The 17,435-nt window shown below is 33.1% G+C and overlaps 1 protein-coding gene across 3 annotated transcripts in view; it reads right to left on the reverse strand.

Annotated features, from left to right (window-relative positions):
• LOC105456708 (protein kinase C, brain isozyme) overlaps positions 1-17,435 on the reverse strand; it is a 74,878-nt gene that overhangs the window by 26,062 nt on the left and 31,381 nt on the right. For all 3 annotated transcript variants that reach the window (XM_011700945.1, XM_011700944.1, XM_011700946.1), the window contains exons 2-3: positions 6,457-6,488; positions 6,279-6,361 (exon numbers count right to left, since the gene is read on the reverse strand). In XM_011700945.1, the coding sequence (XP_011699247.1) occupies positions 6,279-6,361; positions 6,457-6,488 (115 nt within the window). The remainder of the gene's footprint in view (positions 1-6,278; positions 6,362-6,456; positions 6,489-17,435) is intronic.

Consider the following 17,435-nt stretch of genomic DNA (forward strand, 5'->3'; position numbering starts at 1 on the left):
TAATTTTTTTTATGTTAAAAATTGATCAGATTCAATCAGAATTTATGATTGACAATTCATCCGACATTTTCAAACAAAACGTCCCATTTAACACGATTGAAAATGGAACCAGATAAAATTCATTTTCAGCACTGCATGCTGTACTACTTTAATTGAGGTGTAACTACTGCAACACCTAAAAGGCTGATTTGTGAGATCTATGAAAGAATATTGTGCTCGCTGATGCGTGAAGTGGTATAGAAATGATACGATGTCAATGTAGTCAATAAAACGATAAACAATAAAACGATAATCCACGTTTTAATTATCCAAATGGAAAACAACGAAATTGAAAGTATGGTTCAACGGAAAACTTGTCACAAACAATAAAAGAAATTGCAAAACAACTAGGGTTGATGAATCAACAGTAATAAATAAAAATGGCTTTAGGTACAGAAAATAGAGATATTTGTCATATTATATCACTTCACACAACGTCATAATTTGTTTCTTGGTTTACTTGTTATTTTTCTGAAAAAAGAATAGTTGATTCTGTGATCGAACTCAAATTTCATTTAATTAGTAAAGGGCGACACTTTTTTACCCATGATTATAATGTAAACGTCATAACTGTCATGCATGATTGATGATTTACGATTCTCAACCTTTACTCTGCATTTCTATTACAATAAAACTGAGAATGGCGATATAATTTTTTGTTTGACTGTACATTCTGGACAGCCGCGTAATTTCTGATAGCAAGGTGATTACAAATAATGAGCTATCGAAAAACGGACTAATCAAGTTTGTGCCTAAACCGGCGAAACTTCTCTCCCGCGTCGAAGTGGAGGCAGCCGTTTCCGCGGTGACCAGAAGCACCGGAAGGCCGGGTTGCATGCCGGATTCGCGAAAACCGCCAAACCTCACGAAACTTCCTGCGAGCTTGTTTCGATTTCCGCTATCCCTATCCTCGAACGTTATTTAGGAAGCGGTGCAGTAGCCGCGGCTTCGAGAAGTTATCGGAACGCTGCGCCGCGTTGGTTGCGGGTTGCTGTTCGATCCTATTTGGGTTTAAGACTGCACTATCGCATAACTTTGTATTGCAACGCGTTGAAAAATATTGTCGATAATTTCAATCACTGTCAGTCCCGAGCGCGACATTCGACCGTCAACGTATAACGATGATAACTAACGGGAAATCAAAGAAACATATGTTCGACTGCCAAGCTTTAAAGAGCTTACAGACGTTACGGCCTTTCTAAAGTAGTACTTCGTTTTTAAGCGAGAATAAACTAGATTAGAAAACTTCTTATAGGAAAATTTTTAAAGCTTCAAGAAGTTTGACGAACTTCAAAAGACTATAATCTTTTCAATTTGAAGAATGTTACTTTGTTTAATTAAATTTGTAAATTTATTTTAACGTAATTTCAACACTTAATATTTCGAAAAACACTCTTTCTTCATCGCTTAAATATCTCTGCAACAACAAATATGATTAGTACGTAAGCACTATATTTAAAGAAGGGCATTCACGCAAAAATCAATTACTAGTAGGCTTTCAGGTAAAATTTTGACAATATATATTCCTTGTCTTTTTGGATGCTGAATTGAATAAAAATAAATTGTAAAAAAAAATTTTTCTTTTTTTTTTCTTTTGAGAAAAATAATCTGATTATAAAATCCATATATTCTTAGCTATTGAATATCATCCTTTATGTAATATATTAAAAGATTTTTTCGATGAACTAAATTTTTCTTGCAGTTGCAATATTTTTGAAAAATAGATTTTATTTTTTTTTAATATGAGGTAATTTTTAATAAGAAATACTTTCTTCTAAAAAAGAATGCATTTAAGAATACTTGTGGAATAAGGAGTAGTGAGTATTGTAATATTTTACCGTTTTATTATTAAAAACGCGACGTTTACATAATAATTACGAGTAAAAAAGTGTCGCCCTTTATTAATTAAACGAAATTTGAGTTCGATCACAAATCATCTATTCTTTTTTCAGAAAAATAATAAGCAGATCAAGAAACAAATTATGACGTCGTGTAAAGTGATATAATTGACAAATATCTCTATTTTCTATATATTTTGATACATTTTTCACATAATATATATAATCACAATAGAAAAATGATTCAATAAATATTATAAATAACTTAATGCCAATACTATGCAAGACTTTTTGTATTGTGTGTGGATAACAATATAAATATCAATATTCTCCAAGTTGCCAAAATTTCGAAATTGCTTCCAAGTATTCGTCCAAGTATTATCAAAAAATTCCTGAACTATCTTATTATAGTCACGTAAAGATAACTTATAGATATAAGAAATCTCTTTCAGTTAAAATGTGTGCATCGTGCTAAATTCAAGATAATATAATATATATCGCGAAACGTTAGTGCACCAATACAGTTCAATAATTCAATGAATTTAATATTATGTTATTTTACATATACATTGTAGGAATACTTCGCGGATTCTATATACCTACGTTAATTGCGCGACTTACACACCGGAAGAATAAAGAAAAAGAAGGCTATCCCAGATTTGCTCACATGCGCGCGCTTTTTCTTCTTTGTCGTAGCCTGTGTTCCAACAATGAAAATGCATTATGCGCGTTATACAGGGAAATCCGCGATCGCCGATACTCGCGCGGATCAATAGGCGTGGAAAGGATTACCGTTGAAGCGCAGAAGCGTAGAAGATAAGGTAGGACAAGAAGTCAGCGGCCAGGATCAAAAGGAAATAGCGAGGACTCTTAAGTTTATCGGAAATTCCCAAAGATAAGTAAAACTTTTTTCCCCGGCGCGACAAGGGAAAAACGTTCGCGACTCGAATAACGAAGTCTTCCTCATCCTTAAAAGCTTTATGACTGTCTGGCGTGAACGATAACACCAAAGGTGTCGTCCCAGGTCGACGTTCTTAACTGTAGGGGAGAAGCATGGGATAAATTTAACTCCATGTATATTAACAAACAATTTACAAACAGTTTACTTTTTTTTTTAATATCAATTCGTGTTCTCGTGTTGACTAAAACTTTGGCGCTGCGAAGCTAAAATAACTAGGGGTTGAGATCGAACTTCTGAGAACGCGACATATTCCATGCTATCCGTGTTATTATTATTTGTTCAAAGTAGAAACGTATATTTCATCATCAAGAAAGTTTCTTTTTTATCGATTTACTGAGTCGCTGGAGAGGAAGTAATTCTTTTTTTTTACGAGAGGAAATTGTTTCGAGCCGGAAACGTTTTACCCTCCCAGGCAAATATTTTAACGATGTATCCCGACGATATTTGTTCGCTTTGTACGTACGTACGTATTTGGTTGCGTCGGTGATTGTTGCGCGTACGTGATTACAAGCGTGATTATAAATGAAGCGCAAAAGGACGCGGTGGCTTAGGCCAATAGGCAGTGAGTGCGAAACAAATATGAAAGAAGAGTACAGCTCTTAGCCCCCGGGTATGGTTGTTCCTTTCATTCCCTTCTTTTTACCCCAGCCAAGGATCTTCTTATCTCATTATCCTCTTATCTCACGGCGTTTTGATCTCGTTAACTCGTTGCTTCTTTAAGCGACGCTAAGTCCTATCAGCTAGCCAAGAGATAAAGAGGATACAGTCCGGTGTATTGCGATAAATTTCACTGGACTATTACGGAAACATTGCCCTTCCGTATCGCAGCAATGATGGAGAAATTCGATGATAGCGTACCGGACGGCGCAATATAATATCCGTACCTTGAAGTTTTTTATTCCCTTGACGCTAGAACTTTTATTCGGGGACGTAAGTTGTAATAAAACTAATCATTCTCTTTTTATTAACAAATAAAGGTGCTGAGATTAATAGATACTAGAAACTTTATTCAAACATGGTAAACAAAAATAAATAAAATATTATAAAGGAAGAAATGTATTTAATACAGCGAGTCATCTAATTAAAAATATGCAGTTTTTTAAATTTATAATTTTTTTTTATCTTTATTGACATCTGACAAAATATAGATATTATATGTTGATAATTTGTTACTATTGATACTATTGATACCAGAAACTTCACTCAAACATGGTAAACAAAAATAAATAAAATATTATAAAGGAAGAAATATATTTAATACCTACAGCGAGTCATCTAATTAAAAATATGCAGTTTTTTAAATTTATAATTTTTTTTATCTTTATTGGCATCTGACAAAATATAGATATTATATGTTGATAATTTGTTGTCAGTATATTAATAATATGTTTGTCAAATACAGGTGGATTATCATAATTTCAAAGAGATGGGCTCTCTTCATAATTTTACAACTCATCAGTAATTCACCTTCGTTCGTTAATAGCTTTAAATAAGTCTACTATCTCCAACAAGGCAAATTTTTCTTTGCAAATGACAATGTGAACGTCTGCAACGTTGCAATTTCCAAAAAGACGCCACTAATGATTATCTAATTAGTCTGCTTCTGCTAACACGCGTCAGATTAAGTAAAGGCTACCTTCTTATGGACAGATTGACCGAACGAATTACTGACGCGAGCTACGTATGCGTTATTATTATCCATTTACAAGGTGACGACGCGCGATTTATCGCAGCCTTCGAAAATGACCTCGATATTGATTATATGTGCTGTCGCCCTTCCCCAACCCTTTAGCCACCTTACGAAGATGGGACGGTGGACGACATTTCACACGCGTTTAGCAGCGGCCGTGCAGCAGCCAATTAGCGCACACTCAGTTGAACGCCACGCTTGTGAAACGCCGTCACGTACCTCATTCTCCCACGTTCACACGCGGAACTTGACTCTCTTTTGCGGTTCAAACTAATGTAATGAAAATTCCACCGTCATGTACACGCGTACCTTTTTTCCATTATTTTATTACTGTTCGTTCGAATGTAGTTCAAGGGTTGTTACAGTATATAGAAAGAATTCAAGTATATCGCTTTAACTATTTGTTCGATTAATAATTTTTTTTAATTATAAATGGAAATTTTGATTGTAAATATTGTCAAGAACCGAGAAAAGCAATGGACAAAAATCTTTGAGAAACAAAAAAGTATGTGAAAAAATTCAATTTTCTTATTATTTAGTATATTCTCTTTATAAATAATAATTTTCTTAGCGAGAAGTATCATTTCTACTTATTCACAACAGTATTATGAATTTTGACATGAAAAGTTTCATATTAAATCTACCTCAAGGAGAATTAGTGATTTTATCCATCACAAGTTCTTAATATTGCGACAGCACGTATAAATTTAAATAATCTCGTATTAGCTCTATATTTCTGATGATACGCGAAAATGATGATAAACGACTTGGTTTCACATTTATTGTTAGACTTTAATATAGATTTTATAAAGATATATCGGTATATTAAAGCATCGTTATGTGAATTTGATTTTCTATCGTTTATCTAAAAGACAAATTTAACCTACGACATTTTACGCAGGAAATATCTTACATCATCATCTGTCAGACCGCGAATCTTTAATGCGATGTTCTTTTATTAAAATATTAATATTTGATGTATCGATGATGTATCCCCCCCCCCCTTTTTTTATATAAAACACCCTCAACTTTTACAGAATCAAAGAGCCGCGATGATGAGCTACGTGCCTACTCGAGGCACAAGGCTTTAAAGCTTGACGTGTCAAACAGTTATTTGACTCTGCTGGCCAGCTTGACCAGCCCTCCAACTACTCTCGGTGACCTATTTCTGATATAAAGAGACTTTTGTTATACTTCTGACGTTTTGACCCATCCTCGGACCATCGTTAACGCAAGAGTGATATAAAACTTGATCAAAATAGCCTTTGTATAAGAAGATAAATTAACATTCTATTTAAAAATTCGAAAGCTGAGAAAAATTGAAGAAACATAATTAAAGGTTTCTTGATATTACTAAAAAAAAAAACCTTAAACTTTCAACTCTTTACTCAACGCGTGTTAGTATTATACTTAAAAAAGAAAAAAAATATATGTATAAGACATACATATAAAGTTAATAAAATAGAAGGAATAAAAAATTAAAAAATGATATCATGCTTAACAGATATCATTATTATACTAGATTAGGCGTCGTTCAATTCCAATTATCTTACACTCATCAAATTCAAGATTAAAGTCAAGAATTAACGGAATATTCTATAGAATTTAGCGGAAGCTCATACTCATCGAAAGTTTGTGAAAGAGAAAACCTTGGCTGAGGATAAAAGGAAGAGAAAAGGCGAGATAGTCTGCGCGTTAAGGATGTGAAGAAAACAGAGTATTCGGCGTTAAATATAATATCGGTACTCACGTCCGAGTCGGCTCCTTTGTCGGCCCCCGGACACGTGAAGGTCACATATTCGTGACATCGCTTGTGAACGACGAAACTACAGACTGAAACACAAGCGAAAACGTGTTTCCCTAGTTTCCCTCCTCAAGGATAACTTGGGCAAATAGTAGAGCCGATGAGATCGGTCTGACCTTCTTACCTTGGCACTGATATCCCTGTTTCCCGAAGCCCCTGCAACAACAAACGGGATAAACTCGTCAGCGGATACCTTGCGTAAGTGAGAGAATTAATCGTGTGCCATGGGCACTGCTAATAATCCATATTTATGAACAAAAAAAATATCCGAAGGTCTTGTAGAGGGCTCCAATAAATTGAATAAACTAATTAAAAAATGTCACCATTTTTAAAATTTATTTTAAAAGTAGCATTATCAAATATTGCGTAATACGAGTCTATTTTAATGTCTATTTTCAATAATTAAGTTGAATCTAGGTTTAATTAATTTTTTATCTCATATATCCTTCTAATTATAATGATTGGAATTAGATATTGCGTAATACGAGTCTATTTTAATGTCTATTTTCAATAATTAAGTTCAATCTAAATTTATTTAATTTTTTATCTCATATATCCTTATAATTCTAATGATTAGAAAGATTGAAGAATAAATTGAGATTAAAGAGAAACTACATTCGTAAATGTAATGGACTTAAAGCAAGTTAATTAAATACATGTATAGTTAAAGAGTGTATAATAAGTCAAAGTAATACATCAATTAAATACAATAAATCAAGCATATTAAATATATTTATAAAGGCTTCTCAGATCTTTACTAATAGAAGCTGAAATAGATATTACACTCAGGATTATGAGACGAAATTTGACGCAGTTGTAGAGCACAGTGTAATTTTCGTTTCGCGAATTCTCGGTGGAACGGTAATTGAACGAGCGATTTATGTCCCGAGGAGGAGTTCGCGTGATCGTCGTCGGCTTTGCCAAAATAATTTCAACGTCATCCAAGTGCCTCGAATTAAGTGCGGCTGCTAATACCTACGTAACGCGATACTTATAGTGTCGCGCACAGTAAGGAAATTCTGAGTGGTACATACGAATTGGTCACAAATTAGATTGCATTTCGCAATAATTCTAAAATTCGCATTTTTGGCAAAGTAAAAACGTGGATGTTACTACAAATTGTTCTGGACGTGAGTTACAAAAATAATAATTTAAATATATCATTCGAATAACAGAGTGAAACAAAGTTATAATTACTAATTGTACAAATTTTATTCTAAATGTAGATTTAGTAAATTTTGAGAAAAAAAGTTATAAAGGAAAGAGGGCATGAAAGAATTGAAACTTCACAGTGTTAAAGAACAAAATCTAAAAAATTTGGAAAAATAATTTTTCAATACATAAACTTAAATACATAATGATAATCTTAAATGAACTCGAACGAGAAAAAAGTTCGAATTCTGTAATTAATATAATTTTTATATACCTCTTTTTAGTTTTTTTTTTCTTTTTCAGTTGAACTCTTCGATTATTTTAATATCTTAATCGACTGAGCTTTTGTGATATTAATAGTCACATCGCGCGGTAGTGTAAGTAATCCATTTCTGTCGCTACCATCGGGCTCGTTAATTAGCGCAAGCATCCTTTCACGTAAATACGGTTATTAAGAGTTAAGCTCTTCTAAAATTTAATAGCGCATTCGCCGCGCGTCGAAATGTCTGGAACGGACAATAAAGCAGAGATAAGTGGTGCGGAAAGGTTCATGAAAGACTCCCTAATCTATTCCGGTGCAGGACGAAAAGCCTCCATAGATATGATGACAGCCACCGATTAATTCGTGGCAAAACTTTGGCAAAAGAATTTTCGAAAATGAATGATTTTATCCTTCTGAAGAAGACTCCCTCTCTTTTTTCTTCCTTTTTTCTTCAAGACAGCCTATTTCAAGTTTCATGATTTCTCGGAAATGCTAAAGAAATTTCTTTCTTGAGAATTACCAATCGTCAGACTTCAAACTTCCTGTGAATCTCGAAAAAGTTACCCGGGGAACCCCATCCATGCAGGAAACGAAATTTTAATGGCACTTCACGTTCCTACTCATTCCTCCTGATTACTTCGACGTTCGTTCGGAATTCCATTTTCTTCTCACGCGATATCACGCGATTCTGACGTATATAATTACTGACATTTTAACTTCTCGGAGTACAGTAGAATAAGTCATCTTAGAATTGAACGTAAACAGAGTAATTGAAAAAAAATTACTATTTACAAAAAAAGCTTGCATCACCTTGCATTCTCTAAAATCATTTTTATGTTTCAAAAGATTTCGATATTTTTTTTTATGTCAATACGCTAATAGGTAATTTACTATATACAAAATCCTATAAGATTTTTTAATAAAATTATTTATAGTGTATAAAATAAACAAAATGACACAATTTTTGATCAGATTTTAACTATTAAAGTCTTACTTTCGACATTCACAATCCATTTACAATTCTATTCTTTCATAATTACTTCTTCTCTTTGTATGTTTATAATTACCTATTACAATTTCGTTATATAGTCGCATAAATATTATTATTTAGCTGGATTAAATAAGTTGTATTAATAATTTCGTTTTAGTAGTATTTTTTACAAAGAGTATTTCACTGTAATTACGTGCTTTTTATAGAGCACTTCGAGCTCGTAAAAACGGCTTTTAGACGATATTATTAAACAACATTTGATATTGCACAGTATTATTGATCATCTAGAGACTCTAGAGACTATAATGAGGATTTGTCCAATACCTATAGCAAAATGCATTAATCAAAAGTTTTTTGAAATATATTATGCAATTTGTAAAATATTGATCCATCTATTGCGCAATAAAATGCCAATTTATAATGCTTATTTTTAACATTAATTAATCACGTTATCAACATTGGCGCTGATAGTGAAACTTGTGAATGGTCACTTTTGGTCATTAACTTTTGATCACGTTATTATTCACGTGACTTTTCTTTTAAAAAACCAATAATAATGACATAATGACGTACTTTTTTCGCTTGCTTATCAGTTATCACACATAGAACGATAGCCATTCCACTTAAAAAAAAAAGAAAGTGCTATCCAGTTTAGTATAGAATTTGTCTTCACTAAATAATACTTAAATTGCTCAGTAATTAGATGTCGACCGAGAGCTGACTTCTAATCAGAAAAAATTTCGTCAAACATAATCGATACATTATAATACATAATCGATACATAATCGATACGTTATTAATAACAATTAAGTAGCCTGTTTAAAATATCCGATAGAATTAGATAAGAAGAAACCTATATAATTCTATCGTGTTTTTGGTTCGTAAATATTAGATTATCTTGTTTTACTCTATTTAATACATAATTTAAAAGTCATCTTTAAGTAATGATTATCTCTAACCATATTTAGTCCAAATTGATATCATCGTACAATGTTTTCAGTTAATGTATGATTTATTATATTTTAATTTTAGAGATTTTGTGCCTTTCATATATAAGCCTAGTAATTTTAATATTTCTTATATAATATAATATTAATATAATATAATATAATATAATATAATATAATATAATATAATATAATATACTCAAATATAATAGAATATGTAACAAATCATAATTTTTAGTTTGAATTAGATAACTAGATAAATTATATTAAAAAACATACACGGACAGATTTAATATTTAAGTAAGATATACTAAAAACAATAGAAATAGATAACTTCTCTGTAGCTCAAATGTGGATCCGATTGAAACGATAAGTTTACTATAAAATTAGATAAAATTTCAATAAAGTTGAAATCTACTTTTATAATTATCTATCGAATATTTTAAGCAAGATAAGGTCAAAGTTAGACTTTAAACTCATAACAAGAATTAATTAAATTATTGCATAATTTGATTGAAAATTATATCGAGTGTTATGTTAAATTGTCTAAAGAAGGCATTAAAAATACTGCACAGCATAATTATACATAACATAATTGATCATCTAGGGGCCGCTTAAGTAATGTATAGGTTTACCCCGGATCGCGCAATATCAACTTTGTACAATCTGTACCGTACATATTTTCTACAACAGCGACGCATGATCCTATATGGCACACGCTATACAATGCGCGTAAATATTTACAGTGTCAAGTAGACGCGCTAGTCACCTGGTCTCGCCGAGTTCGATTTCTCGCTTGATAAGCCCTATGTATAGACGGATTACATCACGGCTGTACGTTACGATGTCGAATATCATATATTAAGATTAATAACATTATTAATTGAATTCTCACCATCAGCCAACTTAATAAACATTTTGATATCAAACATGCAATTTGTGTGCAAAGTATTCCAAAAGGATATTTCGGGAACGTATTCCCTGCTGAATTACAAGTTAGTTTTGTGGGCGGTCTTATATACATTAAAGTTACTCAATTAAATACGTGAATAAATAAATAATAAAACAGTCTCTACATACGTCATCAAATGTTCATTGATGTTCTCTTTTCGTCGTCATTACGTACATACATATATATATATATAATTGGAACTGCGATGTAATAAAATTACACTGCTAATCAAAGTTAGTTAACCCGCAAGCAAGTCATCCGCGAAGTGCGCGCATAATTGAAACAACCGGATATAATTCGTGATGAGAAATTTATATTAAACCTACACTCGCGCACGTTCTGTAAATTACGTGAATCATTGCGCGTTCGTTATTTACTCGATTCTGCTCGCATGCAAGTGTATCTCCCGCGCGCACATGGATGCAATTAACGGCGTTAGGAGAATATCGTCCGCGTTCGTACATTCTACAAAACCTTTAATTACGTGAACGAGCTGCGATTTGAAAATGTTTGATCGAGTCACGACCGGACTGGTTGGCGAATGTGATAAATTAAATCGGCTAGGACGCTACCAACGTCAATAGAGCGATCCTTTCTCAAGCAGGCACTTTTCATATCATGCATATTTATTGCCACGGAATATCCATAATCTTCACTGTCATTCGGCATACACAATTTCTTTCACGGAATTAAATTGATTAAATTTTTATGGAGATTCTTTTTGCAGCGCGCGAAGCATAAAGGAAATAGTTTTTTTTCATATTGCGATTACGAAGATTGTATTTTACGCGGCATATATATCCACATCTTGTCTCATTAATCTCGATCATAAATCCCCTGTCGCTTTGCAAAATACGCATTGTCTAACTTGTTATCCTTATCTAATGTATACATTAAACACAAGCGACATGTTTACGACTCCTGCCTCATTTAGACTCTACGTTTTTAATCCTGGGCGTTGTAACGTTACATCGCGGTCATTCGACTATGTAATAATGCCAAAAATATGGCACAACGATGTGCCCTGCACGAGAAGAAAACGTAGAATGCTCGTTTCCAGCGGTAGATAAAAGTGCATTTCAACGCCGATTGTTGTTTATAAACTGTAACGGGCGAGGACTCTATGGTAGACTGCCGATTAAATCAGCTTCAACGAGCAAATCAATATTTCAAGGCTTCGCCGAGCCGATCATTGGAAGTACATTTCGACGGCTGGTCATCGCTGGCCTCTCAATTAATTAAATCGTATCTCTACTCGAATTAAATCGTATAAATATAGTCGATTCGAAAGAAAAAAAAAAAGAGTCACGCTTCATAAATTATAATCGCACGCAAGGTCTCTCTTCGCGTTGCTCTCTGCATCGATTCCCTTCAAGGAAAGTATGTATGTACATATGATTTTTTAAACGCGGATATCAATGTCTCGAAACTGAACTCGCGTTTTCTATTACATCCTCAGTAATTTTTTTGCATTCAACTGGCGTGTGCACTCGACCGCCCCTTTTTACTTTTTTTTTTAATTAGGTACTTATACGCGTTGCAAAAATTGATATTTTATTCGACAATGATAAAAAAAATGTCATTCAAACTATCCAAAGACGATTTTGATTGCCGTAACAATCATAAATAATTTTTAATTTCTTATTGTAAATGCAATTAATTACACGTAAACTTACAAATATCAAATTTAACAATTTTTGCTTAAGCGTCCTTGATATAAAAATGAAGACATTTTAAAATTCTTTATAATTCAAGAAAACACACACACATCTTATATATTATTTATATTTATATTAATCATCTGCATCAATATTTTCTGTTTATTAAAAATAGTATTTATACTGAAATAAAATGCAAAATAAACTTCTCTGCTTCTTTTCCATTTCAGTGGAAGCATGTACACACAACGCGCACGCACACAAACACACACAACACACACACACACACACACACACACACACGCACGCACGCACGCACACACACACACACATCGCTTCATACGTTGAAGCATCCGTGCTAAGGGGTTACGATGACGTGCGCGCGCGCGTATACCAAAAATAAAAGAGACCTAACATCGGACGGCATCGATGACGCACGTCGTACAACACGGGAACACAACAAAAAGACGTCGCGACATCAAGGGTTAAGGGCGGAACTTATACGGGGGAGAGGAGGAAGCCATGCAGGATGAAAAAAAATCATGGATTGCGGAGTTCCCTTACTGGGATTGTTCGCGACCAAAAGAGTACTAATGTACTCGTACAATGGTGAAATGAGGAAAATGAGAATGGCCAAAAAGCGTGACAAATTTGTGATTAACCTGCATTGCTGTGGAGCTCAAATTGAAACGCAAATACGACATGAATGCGGAAATGGCTTTGTCGTGCCATATGCGCGTACGCGTGTATACAAAATCACATTTGTATAAAAAAAAAAAAGAAAATGAAAAGAAGAGAAGTTGCGATCTTTGCAAGAATTTCTCTGGATAATAAAAATCAAAGAAGTTAAATTGAATCTCAGTTAGCTTGAGTACAATTTATAGTAACAATTGTACACCAAACATTTTTCTATCCGTTCTCTAAATGTTTACGTTCAACATTAAATCACCAAGGCTAAAAGTCAAGGAATTTTAGAAATTCTAATTACTAACGTAATGATGAACGGAGAACTTTAAACCTTATCCGAACGTGCGCTTTTATAATCACAAATAACACAGGAATCGTTACTATATGTTTACTATATCGAGATATAAACACAACGGTTTCAATAGTTGCTAATAATTTAGACGTGGCAGCTTTTCTCTGTTCAGAGAAAAAAAAAAGCTATGACTCGCGGGAAATGAACGAAGAGTCGAGTCGCCAGGAGGAAATCTATCGAGAAATCACGGGAAATAGGCAACGAATCGCCCGGAAAAAATTTACTCCGGGTCACATAATAACGTTTCAGTATACGAAGCATCTTCGGCCAAGTGTCATTTTATAGAATTGAAACTGATATTATCTTCGGTTCGGCTTTGATTTTGACACCATATAACCATTCCAATAAAAGTAACTAAGTTCTATAACTTCTCTGTGTTTTTTTATTTCTAGAACAAGTTTATTTTTAAGTCAACTTTTCTGTTTGTTGTCAGAAAAATGATCTCTATGTTTACTCGTGATAACGGAAATATAGTAACTTATGTATAAACAAAAAGAATTATTTTGCTAAAATACTGAAAAATTAAGCTAAATATTTAAAATGTGAAAATTTTTTTGGATCAAAATAATTTTATCGAAATAATTATGTAGGACGTTCAAGCACAATATCACAAGCAATTTGGACATTCAAATTCAACCAATTTGAACGTCCTGCACATAATTATTTGATAATTCTAGAATTTAACAAAATTATTTTCAGATCTGTATGTAACTAAATTTTTAAATACCTTAGCAAAACCATACTTTCCACATACAAAATATATTTTTCTCTTTTTATAACAGATTGAAAGCTAATCACGAAAAATTCTACGGTTGGTGTTTTATCTTTAATCATAAGGAAGCTAATTTTAAATAGATGCATCCTTTTTACTTCGAAAAAACCTATTTTTCTCGAAATCCCGAAAATAGACGTGTTTCGCAAATATCCAATCCAATCTATTAAAAAATAGATTGGATGTTGTGAGCCGTTTAGGGAAATGATTCAATAAAGTCGTCGTGCAAAGTATGTGAACAAAATCCGTCCTATATTGCGATTGGGTGCACTTGCGATATAGGATGCAACAATATAGCCGCGATAAATGCGGAATTCCTAAAATTCACTGCACGCGCGGTTTACTTCGGCCCACGTTCCACATCGCAAACGCGATTATTCGCGGACATTTATTAATGACATCGTTAATGACACGTAGCGCGATGAGGGTCCGGTATAAAAAGAACCATTTACGTCGACTGACGGTTTGCTGACAACGAATTGCCAACGAGAGTACTCTTTCACGAAGCGACGCTGGACACATAGTACTTACCGCAGGAATAAATAAATCTCGACATTGGACCACTAACGGTTAAACGACCTCGTAAGCATTTGTCTAAGACTACAAGGAGCTCTTTTTCTTGAACGAACATATCTATTAATCTATGTTAATAACGTCGAAATTAATGGCACTCAGCCATGACCGCGTTTCTGTTAGCTTAATCTTTTACATTTGTAATGTATTCCAACGACATACAAATGAAAAATATTGACTCCTTGTAAATAAGAACTTGTCATTAAGAACCTATTAATCTTCTTCTCGTTAATCGATAGTGATAATTATTAAATTTTATATATGAAATGAATTATTAAAAACGTTACAGAAAAACGATTTAGAACTATATTTTTGTTTAAATAGAAAACAAATTTAATATAGTATCACAAAAAAATGACAAATTTTATTTTCCTCACAACTAATGTTTAATCCTTTTAGTATACTACTTTCTCAATCATATTATATAATTTCGATATATATTATTTTCTAGATTTGCATTACAAACAAAATAGATATTATTAGATCTTATTGTCATCATCATAGTGACAATAAGATTATATACAATTTCTATAGAAATTAGAATTTCTCTCTCTCTCTGTCTCTCTCTCTCTCGTATTCATAATATTATTCTTTTTTATTTTTGTGAAAATGATGTATATTATAAATGCACAATCCAGTAGCACATGGTCTAAACATTAGTGTTATTCTTGTCCTAAATATACACGGTAGGTCAAAACGTCTAGTAGATAGTACAACAGACGGATAGTTTGGCCGCTCGCCAGACACTCTCAATAATTATCCGGTATCCATTTCTTGCCATTACATATACGACAGAATGGAAGACAAAGGGAGAAAATAGAGATGTACCGATTCCATGATTGTGGAATAAAAAAACTGCGCTTATATTCTACTAATACAAAGCAAATGAACCGACGTTTGCGAATTAATTCTTTTGATAATTTAAATCCCATATATTAAAAACCTTCAAATAAAAATTCATTATTACTTCATTAAAAAGAACAAATATGTATATTGCATAAAAAGAATTACTGAAAAAAACATTTTTTAATATTAGAAAAAAAATTTCCTCTATTTTTTCTATAGAAATCTTTTAATTCTTAAAATCTTAAATTCTTAAAATAAAAAACAAATTAAGTTATAAATTTAGTTGAAAATAGGATAAAAAAATTTTTGAGACATTCATTATATTTACTTTTGCTGTTACAAGAATTATATGTATTTATTTTAATTCCTTAAATTTGGCATATGTGATCAAATCATCTGTTTTATTGGAATTAAAACTCTCTTTCTCATCATATAAAAAAATATGTATTTTTATTATTCATTATAATTCATTGAAAAGAAATTCATCACAGTCAAATCAATCAACAAAAATAAAAGCGTGTAAGAGTATAATCTACTTATTTATTTTAAATTTGTTTTTGAAGCCCAAATTTCGCGTATTAATTGCGGGCACTAGTATAAATTCACCTTTGCTATCTGAAAGCAATCTTTAAAAATGAGGAAAAGTTTAAGTAAGAGGGAAAACCAGCGAGACGGTATTCCAATTACTGGAAACTTTGTGCCTTGAGTCTTGCTTTTCGTTGATATCGCGGATTTTTATAAAGAGATAACGAGCGGCGGTTAATGGAGACGGTAATAAGAAATTGCCGACGATTTGCGCGATAACATTTCAATTCTGGAATGCAAGCTCTTTTCCTTCCATCTGTTTCGCATATCGCGTGGCATACGACAATTTCTATTACAATTACTATTCCTTTGCGTTATATTTAATGTTATAAGTTTAAAAGAACTTTACAGAAAAAGAGAGCGAGAGCAAACGAGAGAGACAGAGAAAGATAGAGAGAGAAAGAGAGGGGGGGGAAAGGGACGACAAGGGTGGGAGGGAAGGGAAAAAGTGATTATCAGTGTTTAACGCTCAAGTTATATTTAGCTATTACATAGAGTGTTGCAGACACAAAGTGACCCAGTTGCATATATTAAAAGTATCAGATATTCTGAAAAAAAAAAATGTTTCACAGAAAATAGCGTTTTCCATGTGTATAAAAATTAATTTGATCATCAACTAATGCTCGTGTAACAATGTACAGTTACATTAGATTCGTGTTAGTTTCACAAATGTGCATCGCACATACATTACGGCTGCATTCGATTTATGTACGCGATTTAATTACATTAAAACACAATGTAACAAATATATTTCACCGACTTACATGCCTTATCGCGTATTTATCGTTCGCATTGTGCGGTGCCGCGACGTAGCCGTATTGTAGAAAATAATGCGACATAAACTCGGAACACCGATACCGCGGACCGCCGCGCCGGTAAGAGCCCACGGTAGCAGCGAGGTGAAGCGGGAAATAAGCGTTGGCCTTCGTTGGACGATATAAATATCGCAATTCAGCCAACTCGCGCGCTGTCTTCGGAGTCACGAAAACAATGAATGGTCGAGTGAAATTTCTGACGGAATGAGACTCAACAGGCAGTTCGCTGGCCTCACGCCAACACGTGGATGTTTATATCGAGCATGATCAACGCCTGCCGCTTCCTAGTTCAGAAATTAATCGCTACGAAATATATGCCGAATAACTTGGCTAATAAAACCGAATGAAATCTGTCTATCAAAAAGATAAAAATAAAAATTTATGAAGAATTTTTTTTATTCAAATTGTGCACTAAAATATCACACAATTTGAATCATGAGATTCGAAAGAGTTTTCAAAATAGAAAATGATTTGATCGAATCTTCAATGTTTCGATGCTTGATGGCAAGTG

Source organism: Wasmannia auropunctata, unplaced genomic scaffold (assembly GCF_000956235.1).
Source record: "Wasmannia auropunctata unplaced genomic scaffold, wasmannia.A_1.0 LD335569.1, whole genome shotgun sequence".
Taxonomy (NCBI): Eukaryota; Metazoa; Arthropoda; class Insecta; order Hymenoptera; family Formicidae; genus Wasmannia; species Wasmannia auropunctata.